General features: G+C 38.6%; 1 protein-coding gene across 2 annotated transcripts in view; it reads left to right on the top strand.

Annotated features, from left to right (window-relative positions):
• Positions 1-273: 273 nt before the first annotated feature.
• Positions 274-15408, top strand: part of LOC122074951 (histidine kinase 1) — a 31425-nt gene continuing 16290 nt past the window's right edge. The window contains exons 1-6 of one of the 2 annotated variants that reach the window (XM_042639942.1): positions 610-691; positions 963-1084; positions 6907-7149; positions 7273-8064; positions 8356-8603; positions 15246-15405. In XM_042639942.1, the coding sequence (XP_042495876.1) occupies positions 6910-7149; positions 7273-8064; positions 8356-8603; positions 15246-15405 (1440 nt within the window). In that variant the 5' untranslated portion in view covers positions 610-691; positions 963-1084; positions 6907-6909. Of the gene's footprint in view, positions 692-962; positions 1085-6906; positions 7150-7272; positions 8065-8355; positions 8604-15245; positions 15406-15408 lie in introns of both variants that reach the window. The other variant, XM_042639941.1, reaches the window with a different exon arrangement.

Below are 15408 nucleotides of genomic sequence, written 5' to 3'. Positions count from 1 at the left end.
CATGGAGTGAGAGGTTTTCCCACATAGGAGGAGAAAATAAACAAAAAAGATATGTAGAACAGACAACCTGGTTGTGTCTGCTGATCCACAGATCCACTTGTACTCATCCCATTTGCTCATGAGTCATGTCTCACATCAATCCTTGAAAGAAACCACCAAGATTATCATGTCAACTTGGTTATTGATATGGTGCCTCTTCATCCCTTCTCTCTTTTTGTTTTTAAATTTCATGGGCCACTTCAGCGGTCAAATTTAATGAGAGAGAAAGGAGATGCGAAAGGGGTGAGCTGTGGATATGGACCACTTTCAAAAAGTGGGAAATGACATTGGACAAACAGCAGTAAATGCCCAAGTTCATATTCCTCCAATAACATCTTCTTCTTCATCTTCTGTACTTCATTCAACTAGCTGCTTTACTATTGAAGGCTCGGAAGAATCTATGGCAGAGAACACTGAGAAGACTCCTTCAGTAAGTTTTGGAGCATCACCAACTCAAAACACACCATCGAGCTTTCGTCTCAGAAGTTTCCATAACCAATTATGTGGTTGTATCTCCAATGAAAGGAAGAATCGTTCCCCACATAGACAACAAATTCGGAGAGGGGAGGTACAGGAAGATGAGTTCCGATACCCAAGTGCCCAATGCCTCTCGTCATACTATAGTGTCTTTGCTGCCCGTCTTGCTATCATGGTACGTGATCATTTAAAAACTGTTACATTATCATGAACAATGACTCAGTTCATCAAGTTTCAACAAACATGACCACAGTCTGGTCAAGACTGTCTGAAACTGTTTTGAGCTCGAGCTTGTTATTATAATTGTTGTTATTATCAAGGTATAGTAACAATACATAATTCAAAATCTAATCAAGTTCCTATGTCATAAGCATCTTGAATAAGATCATCCACCAACTATTTTACTGAATAATATCCACTTACCTCAATATGTTGATACTGTGTAGATGGGTTTCAGGTCAACTCTGGTAATCACACTCAAGGAGGAAAAAGAAAACAAAAACAACAATAAAAGCAGCATGGGACTGTACCACATAAAAATAAACAGGACTAATAGAGAAATACAGAGGTACATAGCTTTAAAACTTCAACACAACCCCCTTAATAGGTACAGCCACAGTGCCGATTTTCCGGTGTTGCAAATACACAGGCTAAAGTTGGTGCCATCCAAATGTACTGAATCTGAAATGCAGTTGTTTTATACTCAAATATAAGCCAGATGCATTTTAAGGTCATCTAAATGACTAACTTTTAAGTTCAAATAGCTTATTGATTCTGTTATTTCTAAATATTTTAAAGGAGACTTACGTTGACCTCCTTAATCACTTTTATCCATCTTAACAATGATATTTGTGCATCCATACATTTGTTGGGCATCACCTATGTTACATGTTGCAATGGAGCATATTTCTACGCAGCTGAGTGATGACTTTGTGGATTTGATTATGTAAGGTACTTGCAGCATAGTTGCAAACCATAGTTGTGAAGGCATCACCAAGACACCGTCGCCTAGGGCTGTCTTGTTGACACTTCACGAGTTTACATTGAATTATGTTTATTGATTTGTTTTTCGAAGAATATGTTTATAATATATGTTGATTTTCTCATATTAGGTCATTACTAGCATAATTATATCATACTGCATTGCTATGGCTTCTATGTTGCATATAAGCATAATTATTTAAAATTATCATTGACATATGACAAATAGTCATATACTGTACACCTAGGACACCTAGGCCAACACCTTGGATCACCTAGTCATCTTGACAACTATGTTGCCAACTCAATTTCTAAACTTACTTTTTATTGCCTCTGTGACACATAGAAGCACGATATCAAGGTGAAATACTGGTAGTCTAGTACAGTTTAGACTCTGTAGCACCAAGCTTGTTTCAAGCCAGAATTCATCAAAATTCACCCCCCCCTTCCCATTCCTTTTTTTTTTTTTACAGCACTCAGTTTAAGCAGCATCCAGTAACCCTTTTCTAACTAGGAAGAATTAAAACTCGACTGCAACATGTGACTTGGCCAAAACCAAGCCCGATTAAACTCCAGTCTTAGCTGACTCTCCAGCAACTCAATCAAGCTGCTGTAAAATTTTTATGGTCTTTAAGAACTGGTCCTCACCTGCATAGTAGAAGAGACAGTAAACCTGAAAATGATATGACCCCACCAACCTCTGCTAAATCCAAAGCCATAATGCAATCAACTGATCAGCAGCAACAAAATATAGAATCAATCTAACCACTGATTTTCAATTGGTGTGAATATTATGGAAAGCGACTGCCTCTCAGGGATCAAATATTCTTAGGTACTTGTAGAAAGTGGCATGATACATTAAGATGCAAATTTTGCGTATATCATGTATCCTTGACAAAGTTCAACAGGAAGTTATTTCCATAGGGATCACTGCTCATACAAAAATTTAAAGTAGGTTTTGTGCAACCGGGGGAGTCTGATGCAGTCTATTTTCAAGAACAAAATTTTATTTGTAGTTGATGTCGCTTTTCAGGTTTTACACCAAATATCTTTGTTATCTATATAAATTCAGTATCTTTTTTTTTTTTTTGGTCTTAAAATTACATTGGGGACAGAGATGTCACAATGAAAGGATTTCATAACATTAAGGGAATTAAAAAATTTAGAACAAAAGTAACTTAAAGTCATAGACAGTTTTTTTTCTTTTTTAGTTGAATATGATAGGAAAATAGTTGCATCTTGTTATAGGGAAACAAGATTGTACAATGAATAAACCAAAAATAGATGCGAAAAAGATGAAAGTACAGAAGCAAGGACTTTTGCATGCACCTGTAATGTGTAATGTCTGGGAAAATATGACTAGAGAGGTCTTCTGCCACATGAAGATCAGAAAAGTGCAGCATAAGCCTAGACTTTTGTAGCTAAGCTGACTCATATTCCAACCACTTGAGAGTGAAACCCCCTGCTAGGTGTTATTAGAGATCCCTCTAGGTGTTACAGAATAGAATTTGGACACCAACACTCCCAACTTCCAGTTTTATTATGAGTCAAGATATTAAGCCCCATGGTATTATCAGCAGCTCTTATAGACCTTCTATTATTTGGCAGATGAGTTCTAGATTTCTGGGCACTTCACATATATCTTTCTATTTCTAATGATTACTAAAACTTACACTTTGTTGGTATTGTCTAGTAACTTTCACCATCATTGTCTTTCCCACCAGTTCACTTGCATAGTTGGAATCCTGAACACAATTTGGCCAGTTGCATGACCAAAGTTATCTCCACATTTGGAGATTTGCTAAAATTTGGAGCTTCAAGAGTTACTTCCTAGGTACTCAATACTTGAGTACATGCTGCCAGACATACCATCATAATTTGCATTGCAAACATCAACAATAGTAACTACATACACTTAGATTATCAAATTAAAGCATATCCGTAGCTGTTACCACTAGTAGAGTAGGTTGTGACTAGAGCAAAAACTTTTCCAGCAAACAGCATTGAAACAATGAATGTGATCAGCATGTTCCATTTTCCTTTTCTCTTATGACCTTAGGGACCATCTAGAAGACTTCTGCTCATGCAAAGATTGAAAATCTGATTGTATATGTACCCCTGCCTTTATGTGTATATTAATTAAATGACCAAGATGGCAATGACTCATTGCCCCATACTGCTTAATAATAAATTACGTTATTTTCTTTTTTGTGTTTGGATCTATCTAGTTCAACATTTTGGTTCATTGCGTTATTTACCTCAATGCTTCCATGTTTCCCCATTCTCCAGTTCCATGGTGTAACTGTTTCACATTTTATAATAAACTAGTACAAGTTCTTTGCCAAACCCCACTGTACACTGCGATAAGTTTCTTTTGATGGGAAAAAAAAAAAGAACTTGTCTTTTATTAACAACAAGATTCTCTTCGCTCCTCATCGCCTTCGCCAGAAAACTCAGGAATGTTAAAGTTGCTCTAAAAAATTGGAACTCCTCTTCCTTTGGCAACATCTCTTCTAGAGTTTCTTCCTGTCGGGACAAGCTTGAAGCTATCCAAGCCTAGCTTCAGTTTGATCTCCTCAACCATGCCCTTGCAGAGGAAGAGAAATTGATGTCCACTAAATTCTCCTCCCTCTTGGTCTAGGAAGAAAGTTTTCTTCCGCAAAAAGCTAGAATCAAATGGCTTGAGTTGGGAGACTTCAATTCTACCTTCTTTCGTAGGTCTCTCAAAGCTAGAACCAATGCCAACTTCATTCCTAAGCTCATCACCAGTAATGGATCCTCCCTTCTCAACCCCAAGGACATCAAATCTGAGGCCATCTCCTACTTCTTGGATCTGTTCCATCCTCTCTCTTCCTCCACCCCTGCCCCCTCCCCCTGGATCTACTTAACAATTTTATCCCTGATCACCTCCTCCCTTCCCTCCAATCCATCCCGTCTGATAAAGAAATCTTGGCAGCTGTCCTCTCCCACAAAGCTAATAAAGCTCTTGGCCCCAGTGGTTTCAGCATGGGCTTCTTCTCTTCCTGCTAAGATATCATTAGATCTAATCTAATTCATGCCATCATAAACTTTTTCATTGATCCTAACCAAATCAAAGGATTTAAAAAAGGTGCTTCTTCTATGGCTGACTACAGGCCCATTTCCCTCTACAATCTACTATACAGATTCATTGCTAAGATTCTAGCCAATAGGATCCAACGGGTCATTAACTCCCTGGTCAGTCCCAACCAGTTTGCGTTCATCGCTGGCAGAAGTATTACTGACAATCATTCTGTGCCACGAGATCATTAAAGGTTTTGATTGCAAATCCCACTCCTCTGTTGCCCTTCTCAAAATTGACATCCACAAAGCTTTTGACTCCGGGACTTTATCTCTAAAGTCTTGCTTGAAATGTCCTTCCCTCACATCTTTATCCATTGGATCCTCTCTTACATCGCTTCTCCTTTATGGGTAATCAAACAAGGATGTCCCCTTCCCCCTTTCTTTTCTCTCATGCCCTTGAGGTGCTTTACCGACCCATCCAATCTTCCACCGACCATAATCTCATCTCCCCGATCCCCAAGTGCAAAAACCTTATGTTTACCCACCTTGCTTTTGCGGATAATCTCATAATCTTCTCAAAGGCTGACCGTCTTTCCATCTATTCCATCATGTCCTCTCTTCACCTCTTTGAAAACCCCTCGGGCCTTCATATCAACCTCCTCAAATCAAATCTTTCTCTCCAGGATCTCTGATGCTTCCCAAGTCCACCTCCTTGACCTTACTGGATTTTCCCTCGGATCCCTCCCTATCAAATACCTGGGACTGCCTCTCATCACCTCTAAGTTGACTGCTCATCACTGCCCCCCCATGCTCGACATATTGAGGAAAATGCTACAGCTTTGGAAAGGAAAGCTTTTCTCTTATGCAGGTCGCCTGATCCGCATCAGATCTATGCTTCAATCCATGTACCTTTATTGGTCGGGAATTTTTCGTCCTTCCTGCTTCAACCAATAAAGCTATTGAGACCCTCTTCTGTTCCTTCCAGAAAGGGGTTGATTCCACCAAGTTCCTTCATCCACTAAGTTGGGATGCAATCTAGCTTCCCAAATCTAAAGGAAGTCTTGGGTTGAGAAGAACCAAAGAAGCCAATTTTGTTGGGATGGTCAAGCTCATCTGGAATATGTCTTCCAAGCATAATAGTATTTAGGTCTCTTGAGTCTACTCCTCGCTCCTAAAGAATGACTCCCTTTGGACTGTTCCCCTCCTCTTCGGATGCCTCTTGGATCTGGCGGAAAATCCCCATCTCTAGATCTATGGCTCTTAGTGCCATCTCTTACATCATTGGTAGCGGATCTTCAACCCCACTTTGGCTGGATCCCTGGCATCCTTCAGGCATCCTCTACTCTTGGTCACCCTTAGGACCATTTACTCTTCCGGTTTGAGAAGATTAGCCTCTATTGCCTCCATTATCTCAGACGGCGATTGGTCCCCCTCCTTCATCTTCCCCCCTTGCTGATCTTTGGTATTTCCTTCGCCCCTCCCTGATCATCGTGGAAGAGATGATAAGACTGTTTAGCTTCCCTGCCCCTCAGGTATGTTCAACTCAACCTCCTCTTAGGATTTCATTTGATCCAAAGGGCCCCTCGTCCCTTAGCGCAACATCCTCTGATTTAAAGGCCGCAACCCTCATCATAGCTTCACTGCTTGAAAGGCTATCTCTAACTGCCTTCCTACGCAATCTTTCCTCATCTACCAGAACATCCAAGTCCCCTCCTCTTGTTGTCTTTGCTAGAATGGTACTGAAAATGTTGACCATCTTTTTTTTCTCCTATCCCTTCTCCACCATTTGGAAGAGGGTCCTTTGCATTTGCTGGTCATCTAGAAGGAGCATTCTCCCCTTCAACAAAGAATGGATCTAGATTGACTTGAATTTTGTCGGTTCCTCCATTTGTGACATTTCCGGGAAGCTCGCCTCTATGCTACCATCAACCATATCTTGATGAAGCGAAACCTCCAAAGATGGACTTAAAACTCTCGCTCCTTTGACAAGATTTGAAATGCCATCTACTTTGATGTTAGCTCCAAGCTTGGATCTCTCCTCCACCGATTGTTAGAGACACCCCAAGGAACAGACTCATTGTTGTATCTTGGAGCCTTCCCATCTCCATCCCCCCCCCCTTATGGCTATTTTGCTTTTTGTAGGGCTTGCCCCTCCTGTTTGTAGATGGTTTCACCATCCTTTGTAAGGGCTTGCCCTTTTGGTTATTGTTCTCCCCCCCCCCCTTTCCCTTGTATATCTCCTTTCGCTTGGTAATGAATTTATTTATTCATCCAAGAAAAAAAATAGATTCTCTATATACGGGTCTATTGTTTATTCTGAAGACATACCCCATGTTTCTTGTCTTTCATATCTGTTTGTTAATGCAGGTCATGCTAGCCATTTTAATTGGGATGCTAACCATATTGACATGGCATTTTACAACGGTCTATACAGCAAAATCAATAAACAGCTTAGCATATAGCCTTCGTTACGAACTTCTGCAGCGCCCCATATTGCGGATGTGGAACATCTTGAATGCCACTACAGAAATAACCATCTCCCAGGTTAAGTTGTCTGAATATGTAATCAGACAGTATGACAAAACAGTGACCCAACCGCAACAAATTGAGGTTGCTCCTGACTCTGTTATATACTTATTATCTCATTTCAAATTTTGATGTTCCACCTCAGGAATTTATGAACTATTTTATCACTATATTTTTTAACTGACATGTGCCTTGGATTCTTATCAGATGTATGAAGCAATGAGGAATGTAACTTGGGCACTTTTTGCCAGTCGAAAAGCCCTTAACGCTATAACTATAAGTTATCGAAATGGCTTTGTTCAGGCTTTTCACAGAGACCACAGAAGCAACAACACATTCTATATCTTTTCTGACTTTGTAAACGCTACCATTTCTGGGACACACATACTCAATGATCTATCAACTGACCATGGTTTGAATGATACGTCTGCAAATGGTAACGTTTCTGCAATTTGGTATCGTGAACCACTCAATCCTGTTACAGGTGAGAGCACAGGGAGACCCAGACCAATCCCACCAGATGACCTAATCAATATAGCAGGTCTGTCAGAAGTACCTGATGGTGTAGCTTCATGGCATGTTGCAGTGAGCAAATTTATAGATTCACCATTGCTTTCAGCAGCATTGCCAGTCTGGGACTCTTCCAATCAAAATATGGTGGCAGTTGTTGGTGTTACCACAGCACTTTACAGTGTAGGGCAGCTAATGAGAGAACTGGTGGAATTCCATAGTGGGTATATGTACTTGACTTCTCAGGAAGGATACGTCCTTGCCACCTCAACAAATGCGCCACTTTTGAGGAATTCAACCACAGGACCCAAGCTTATGATGGCTGTCGATTCGGAAGATCGTGTTATAAGATTGGGAGCTGAATGGCTGCAAAGCACCTACGGCAACAAGTATTCTACAAATCTTGAGGTCCATGTGGAGAATGTCAAGCTTGGTCACCAGAAATATTATATTGATTCCTTCTTCTTGAACTTAAAGAGACTCCCTATGGTGAGATTAAATACATTAGAGTTTCTCACATCTCTTCAACTAAAGGCCCTTCTTTTGGAAGATTCCATTCTGTTGGGAAGAAATATGGAACTGAGTTTTGCAGTTGCCATATTATGCAAACAACAAATTCAGCCTTATCCCAACTCAGCCATATTATGATAGCTTAATTCAGTATCACCATTATAAGTTTCACTGCCTGTAGTATCTTATTTATTTCTTCCATGATTTTTCCATCTTAATATTCACGTTTCTATCATTTATGAAGATATTGACAAATAAGACTCTGCACAGGTGGGGGTTATCATCATTCCGAGGAGATATATAATGGGAAAGGTGGATGAAAGGGCCTTTAAGACATTGGTTACATTGATATCTGCGTCCGTTTGTATTCTGCTTGTTGGCTGTCTTTGCATTTTAATCTTGACAAATGGAGTTTCAAAGGAAATGAAACTAAGAGCAGAACTGATAAGTCATCTTGATGCAAGAAGACGGGCAGAAGCATCAAGCAACTACAAAAGCCAGTTCTTAGCTAACATGAGGTGATTAGATCAAGTCCAGATTTTAAATTTTATTTATTGGTATAAAGTGTAATGTCTTGAGTCCAATATCTTCCAAAAATTCAGAACAATGTCTCTTGCAATAAATTGTTCTTAATTTTTAAACAATTCACCATTCAATCATGGAGAAAACATCAATATTTATCTTCTTTTTTCATGATCCACCACTCTCAAGGTGTTATTTGATGAATGTTCTAAAATGAATAGGTTTGTATAATAATAGACTAGAAACAGTTACTTCTACTCAAGAAATAATTTGGTGTTGCTACAGTTATGTTTTTTAGTACAGAAATTTCAGAATATAGAGATGAAAGAGTAGATAAGATTGGTAGACTACAGAATGGACGGTACTGATACTGGAAGAATTATTTGTGGTTTCATCAGGATTATGTCACTTGACTCACTTCCATTGTAATGAGATAATTTAGATTCTGTTAATAGTCCGCCTTAATTTTTTTATGGTTGTATTTTGGATCTCTATATAAGTACTCTGCACTACTTGGATCCAATGAGAAGGTACACAGCAGGATAAGAATTACAGAGAAGTCATGTTGCACCGAGGGTTTGGTTTTAGTTTCTCCCAAGGAATGTGACTGATCTACCTCAACTTAATAAACTATGATTCAGGTTCAATCAAGTCATTGAGGTGCTACTAAATTACATGCCACTTGTGCTTTGAGACTTGGCCTAGAGGCCCTAGATTCTGAAGAATAGTTATAATATGAATCAGTTACTTCTTACCCTGAAAATTTCCTAATCTCATCAGGTTTTTAAATCTTAACCTTCTAAAGCTTCTTACTATTATTATGACCATATCATGTTCCATGCTTCCATGAAAATATAGGTGATATTTAGAGCTGCAATAACTATAGAGGCATAAAACTAAAAAGTCAATACTACGAAATTGTGGGAGAAGGTTATTGAAGCCCACCTAAGAAAAGAAACTACTATCTCGGAGAACCAATTCGGTTTTATGCTAGGTAGATCCACGAAAAAAGCTATTTACTCAGGAGGCTCATGGAAAGATTTAGAGCTTACAAGAAGGATCTCCATATGATCTTTATTGACTTATAAAATGCTTACGACAGAGTCCCAAAGAGTTAATCTAGCATGTACTAGAGAAGAGAAGGGTATCGAGTAAATATGTAGATATAATAAAAGATATGTATGAGGATGCGGTGACTCATGTGAGAACCGTGTGAGGGCAAGAATGTGAATTCCCAATTACAATTGGGCTACATCAAGGATCAGCTTTAAGCCCTTATTTGGTTGTGCTTATCATGGGTGATTTAACAAGAAATGTTCAAGATGAGGTTTCATAGTGTATACTCTTTGCTGATGATATTGTTTTGGTAGATGAGACAAAAACTAGGATTACCACTAAGTTGGAGCTATGGAGATCAACTTTGGAATCAAGAGACAATATAAGTAGAATGAAGACAAAATATATGGTGTAACTTTACTCACACTATGATGGATAAATGAAATGGTGAAGATTGAGGAGAGATAAGTAAAGCAAAGTTCTATAAGATAGTCGTTTGACCGGCTATGATGTAGGGGGCAGAATGCTGGTCTATTAAGAAATATCATATAGATAAGCTATGTGTAGCACAGATGAGGATGTTGAGATGGATGTGCAGCAAAACTAGGAAAGATAAAGTAAGGAATGACCATATTAGAGTTGATTTGAGAGTTTCCGCGATTCATGACAAGCTTTGAGAAAGTCGTGTGAGGTGGTATGGCCATGTTCAACAAAGGCCTAGGGATGCACCAATAATGAAGAGTGATCTGATTCAAATTGAAGGAACTAAAAGAGCCAATAGCAAGACTAAAATGACCATATGAGAATTAATGAGGAAAGATATGCATAGCTTAGATCTTGTCCCAAGTATGACCTCAAATAGATCTGATTGGAGGGCAAGAGTCCATGTAGCAGACCCCATTTAGGTGAGATTTTTCTGATTTTTTATGTTGTGTTCTTTTCTTTTGTTGTCTTTGATCGGATACATGTAGCCGAAATCATTTAGTTGGGATAAGGCTGAGTTGTTGTTGCATCATGTTCCATGAATATCTTTGCAACTCTGTGAATACTCAAAATATGTTGGACAATGCTCACCATTAAAAATGCAAGTATCCAATTGATATGAAGCTCACAATATCATTAACACAGTGGCTACTGAGATGCCAACATTTGTTATCCATATAGGCAGAATCTCATTATCAATAGATTCTAGAATTTAGTACAATGTACTAAATCATATCTAGTGCATTTGCCCCTCCTAAACCTTGTAGTAGCGGGAGCTTCGTGCACTGGGTTGCTCTTTTTAAAATAACAAGAGAAAGAGGAACACTTGGGGAGAGAACCAATTTCTCTCCCCTATATTCAGTAACTTGAAATAACATATAAGATTACATCAATACCCCCACACAAACATAAGAATACCTACTGAAAAAAAAAAAAAAAAAAAAAAGACAAGTTTATTTAACAAAGTACTCATAATACCGTTACTACATGAACTCTAACACTCCCCCTCAAGTTGGAGAATAAATATCATACATGCCTAGCTTTGTCATGAGAGTATTGCACTAGAGAGAATAATTCTCCTTGGTGAAGATATCATCCAATTGGTCTATTGTCTCCACAAAAGGAGTGCAGATGTAGCCAAAGTAGATTCTTAGGAGTGCAGATATAGCCAAAGTAGATTCTTTCTTTAATAGTTTAATGAAATGTTGATCAACAATGTGCTTTGTACTGTCATGTTGCACAAGATTGAGAGTTATACTTACAGCAGCCATGTTGTTACAATACAACCACATTCCTTGTATCAACCATAGAAGCTCGCAAACTCCATGAGCCAAGGCTCTGAATTCTACCTTGGCACTTAATCTAGCCACAACAAACTGTTTTTTGCTTCTCCATGTAACTAGGTTACCACCTACAAATGTGCAATATCCTAATATAGACCTTCTGTCAAAAACATAACTTGCTCAATCTGCATTAGTCTAGCCTTCAGTTCTCAAATGATTGTATCTAGTGTACAACAAACCCTTTTCTTGGACTAGACTTCAAACACCTGAGGAGCATGCATAAACTAAGTCACCATACCCCAACAGTGTAAGCAATATCAGGGCGAGTCAATTAAAGAAAGATCAACTTCCCCACTAATCTTTGGTACTTCCTTGCATCAATTAGAGGTTGTCCACAGTCTTCATCTAACTTGTGATTTTTATCAATGGGTGAGTTTACCGATTTACAGCCCAACAATCTGGTCTCCTCCAACAAGTGCAGCACAAACTTCCTCTAACAAATATTTATCCCGTTTTGTGACTTTGACACTTCAATTCCCAAGAAATACTTTAAAGGTCCAAGATCCCAAATCTCAAATTGTTGAGCTAAATAAGACCTATGTTTCTTTATCTCTTCCCTGACATTTTTCAGTCACCACAATGGCATCTACATAAATAATTAGAGATGTGATAGTATCATTACCTCATTGGGTAAATAGAGTATGGTCAGCTTGACTCTTAGTGTAGCCATTCTTCAGTATAGCTCATTTGAACTTCTCAAACCAAGTCTTCGGGACTATTTGAGGTCATATAGAGCTTTCTTAAAATAACACACTTTCTTTCAGTTGAGAGAAACTTGAAGCCTAGAGGAGTCTACATATATACTTCCTTTTCAAGTAACCAAGGAGAAATGCATTCTTCACATCCAACTGATACAGTGCCAATTACAATTGGGAATCGATGATAAAAGGAATTTTATTGAATTGTGTTTAGCTACAAGGGAAATTGTCCCCTGATGGTCAATTTCATACATTTTACCATATCCTTTTGGCCACCAATCTAGCCTTATATCTCTTAATAGTGCCATCTAACTAGTACTTGATTGACTAGACCCATCTACATCTAACTAGACCCTCCCCCTTTAGAAGATCAACAAGCTCCCAAGTACAGTTCTTCTCGAGAGCCATCATTTCCACACTCATATTTCCACTTTGGGTCAAACATAGCCTCAATGACATTCTTGGGAAAAGGAGTTGAAAAGAGCAACTGAAAAAGCAACACTTGTAGGGTAGATTGCATCATAAGAAACAAACTTGGCTAGGGATTAGTACAAGTTCTTGTTCCTTTCCGAACAGCAATAGGAGGATCTACCTCATAAGGAAGGAAAGGAGTATTACCTAACTTGAAACGATGAGCCTCAAGATGAGAATCCAAGGAAGATTCTTGGCAGGACTTTTGTGCTTTTGTGTATACAAGTAACTCCTTTTCCTTGTCAACTTTCTCAATACTAGGTTCCCTTCAATACCAGCTCCCCTTAAATGGTCTAATACATCATAAACATCCACACCCTTGCACTTGTCCACATCAAAAAGAAAGGGGGAAGCAGGCAAAGGTTGAAAGGGGTGGACAATAGCAGCAGCCTATTCACTTCCACTACTCTCTCCCTGAAGAGGTGGCAAATGGAGAGTAAAGAATGACACAAACTCAAAGTAGGTGACATCTCTGGAGAGAAGCCGCTTCTTAGAGGATGGGTGGTAACTCTTATAACATTTCGTAGAAGGGGCATAACCAATGAAATACATTTATCAGCTTAACATGTACTAGCATACACACCCAAACACATTGGGAGGAAGGGAGAAAGCCGAAAACGGAGAGAGAAGATTTCTAAAGGAGATATGAAACCAAGGCCTAAAAGGCATGCAGTTCATAAAGAAGGCAACAGTAAAGAGAGAGTCATATCAAATAATAAGCTCCTAATAACTTCCAATAAATGATGATTTGCAATAGAGCCCTAGGTCGATTCAAATGGTCAAGGTCCCACCTCCAAAAGATGTTGGATAAGAGAGAGAGAAAGAGAGGATCAAAACCACAAAACTGGCAGTACCCCTTACTTTCCTTTTTGTTCTTCAATCTGCCTTCATATCTTCATGTCTTCACCACTAAGCCTTTTAGTTGATAAGAGAACACCTCAAACCACTCTTCCTACATGATGCAGGCTTAGTTGGAGTCCTCTACTCTTCTAGGGTTCCACTCCAAGGGGAACAATGGAGAGACCAGACAAGATTATGGTCGACTCTCAAACCAGCTCTGATACCAAGTTCAAGATAATGAAAGAACAAAATAAGAGAAAAGAGGATGGAGAGAGCGAGAGAGAGAGAGAGAAGAAGAAAAAGAAGAGATAGATAAGTGAGGAACACTAAGGGAGAGACTGATTCTCGATTTCTCTCCCCTATGTTACCAACTTGAAATAACATATAAGATTACATCCATACCCCCACACTAACATAAGAATACCTAGGGAGACAAAAAGACAAGCTTATTTAACAAAGTACCTATAATACCCTTACTACATGAACCTCAACAGAAAGATGTCTACCGTATTCAGATTCCATGTGGAAACCTGAGACTGGTCTTTTCTAGGATGGATCTTATAATGGTCAATGAAACACTGAGGTCTAAGTTGTGTACACTAGAAAATATAGCCACATAGAACAGAAGAAACAAAATATGGATACTTGACCAGCAGCGAGGATGGCTTTTAAACGAGAAGGATGAAAAAAGTTATAAACTATGATGAAGTTCTAAATTTTATTAGCCAACTTGGAATAGTTCTAAAACCTAAGCTTCTTTTTTTTTTTTTGGGGTGGGGGTGGGAGGTGGGTTTGGTATAACTATCATTTATTCCCTTGTGACCGTGAGGGCATATTTTGTTAGAGTTAATGTATTAGGGGTACCTTGGGTACTGGGACATATTATGTTGTATAGTGTTTTACTTTTTTACCTTTCTACCTCTCTTAGCTATCATATGTTAGCATGAGGAGTAAGCATGTAATTTCCCTAATTTCCCTATTATTATTGGCTAAGTGAAACAATATATAATGCTCTCTCACAACTTGCTACCGCCAATCTCTCTTCTTTTCTTCTTCTGCTCCTTTTTCCTACTCATCTTCTCTCTTCTCCTCTTGTTCTCTTGCAATTTTTAGTTTCCAACCTATTTTACCTGTTCGTCTCCCTGGGTGTTTCTGCCTCGTAAATTCCCAATATTACCCAGAACCTGGATTGTTCTCCATAGAAGATTGTTTCTCTAATTTCTTAATTCCTATTAGGCTAAGTTTGGATCCTTGCCTCCTTGGAGACCAAATTTCCAATAATTACTTAATAAATCATTAGATCAGAGAAAATTTTGTATATATCATGAATTTCCTGCTTTCCAAATCTGGCTCCAACAATTGATAAAAATAACACTTCCACCTAAAGTTGTGGTTTTCAAAGAATAGAAATTTTTTTTTTCATTGTAATTGAGTGTTAAACACCAAGACTGTCAAATATACCATGAATTATAAGTTAACTATTCTGAAGGAGGTCGGCTCAGAGGACCCAACGTCAACCTTCTCCTCCTATACATTGTTTGTAGGAGAGACATAAAAATTCGACTGAGAAGCCAATATTTTTCCAAAGTTACGGATTGCGCTTCAATTGATTTGTTCCTTATTTTTTCGAATTATTTCTTACTTGGTTGTTGGCAATCTTTTTAGAATAGCTTTTTATAAATCCTTTTCTATGTCCATGTTCATGCATATATTGAAAAAGTAAATTTATTCTTTTATTATATTACAGTCATGAGTTGCGAACACCTATGGCTGCAGTGATTGGGTTGCTGGACATTCTTATATGTGACAATTGTCTGACAAATGAGCAATATGCAACAGTTACCCAGATTCGTAAATGCTCAAATGCTCTACTCGGTCTTCTCAATAACATTTTGGACCTTAGTAAGGTG

Source organism: Macadamia integrifolia, chromosome 3 (assembly GCF_013358625.1).
Source record: "Macadamia integrifolia cultivar HAES 741 chromosome 3, SCU_Mint_v3, whole genome shotgun sequence".
NCBI classification, from domain to species: domain Eukaryota; kingdom Viridiplantae; phylum Streptophyta; class Magnoliopsida; order Proteales; family Proteaceae; genus Macadamia; species Macadamia integrifolia.
The sequence above is the reverse complement of the archived record's forward strand: the minus strand, read 5'-3'. Positions and strand labels throughout refer to the sequence as shown.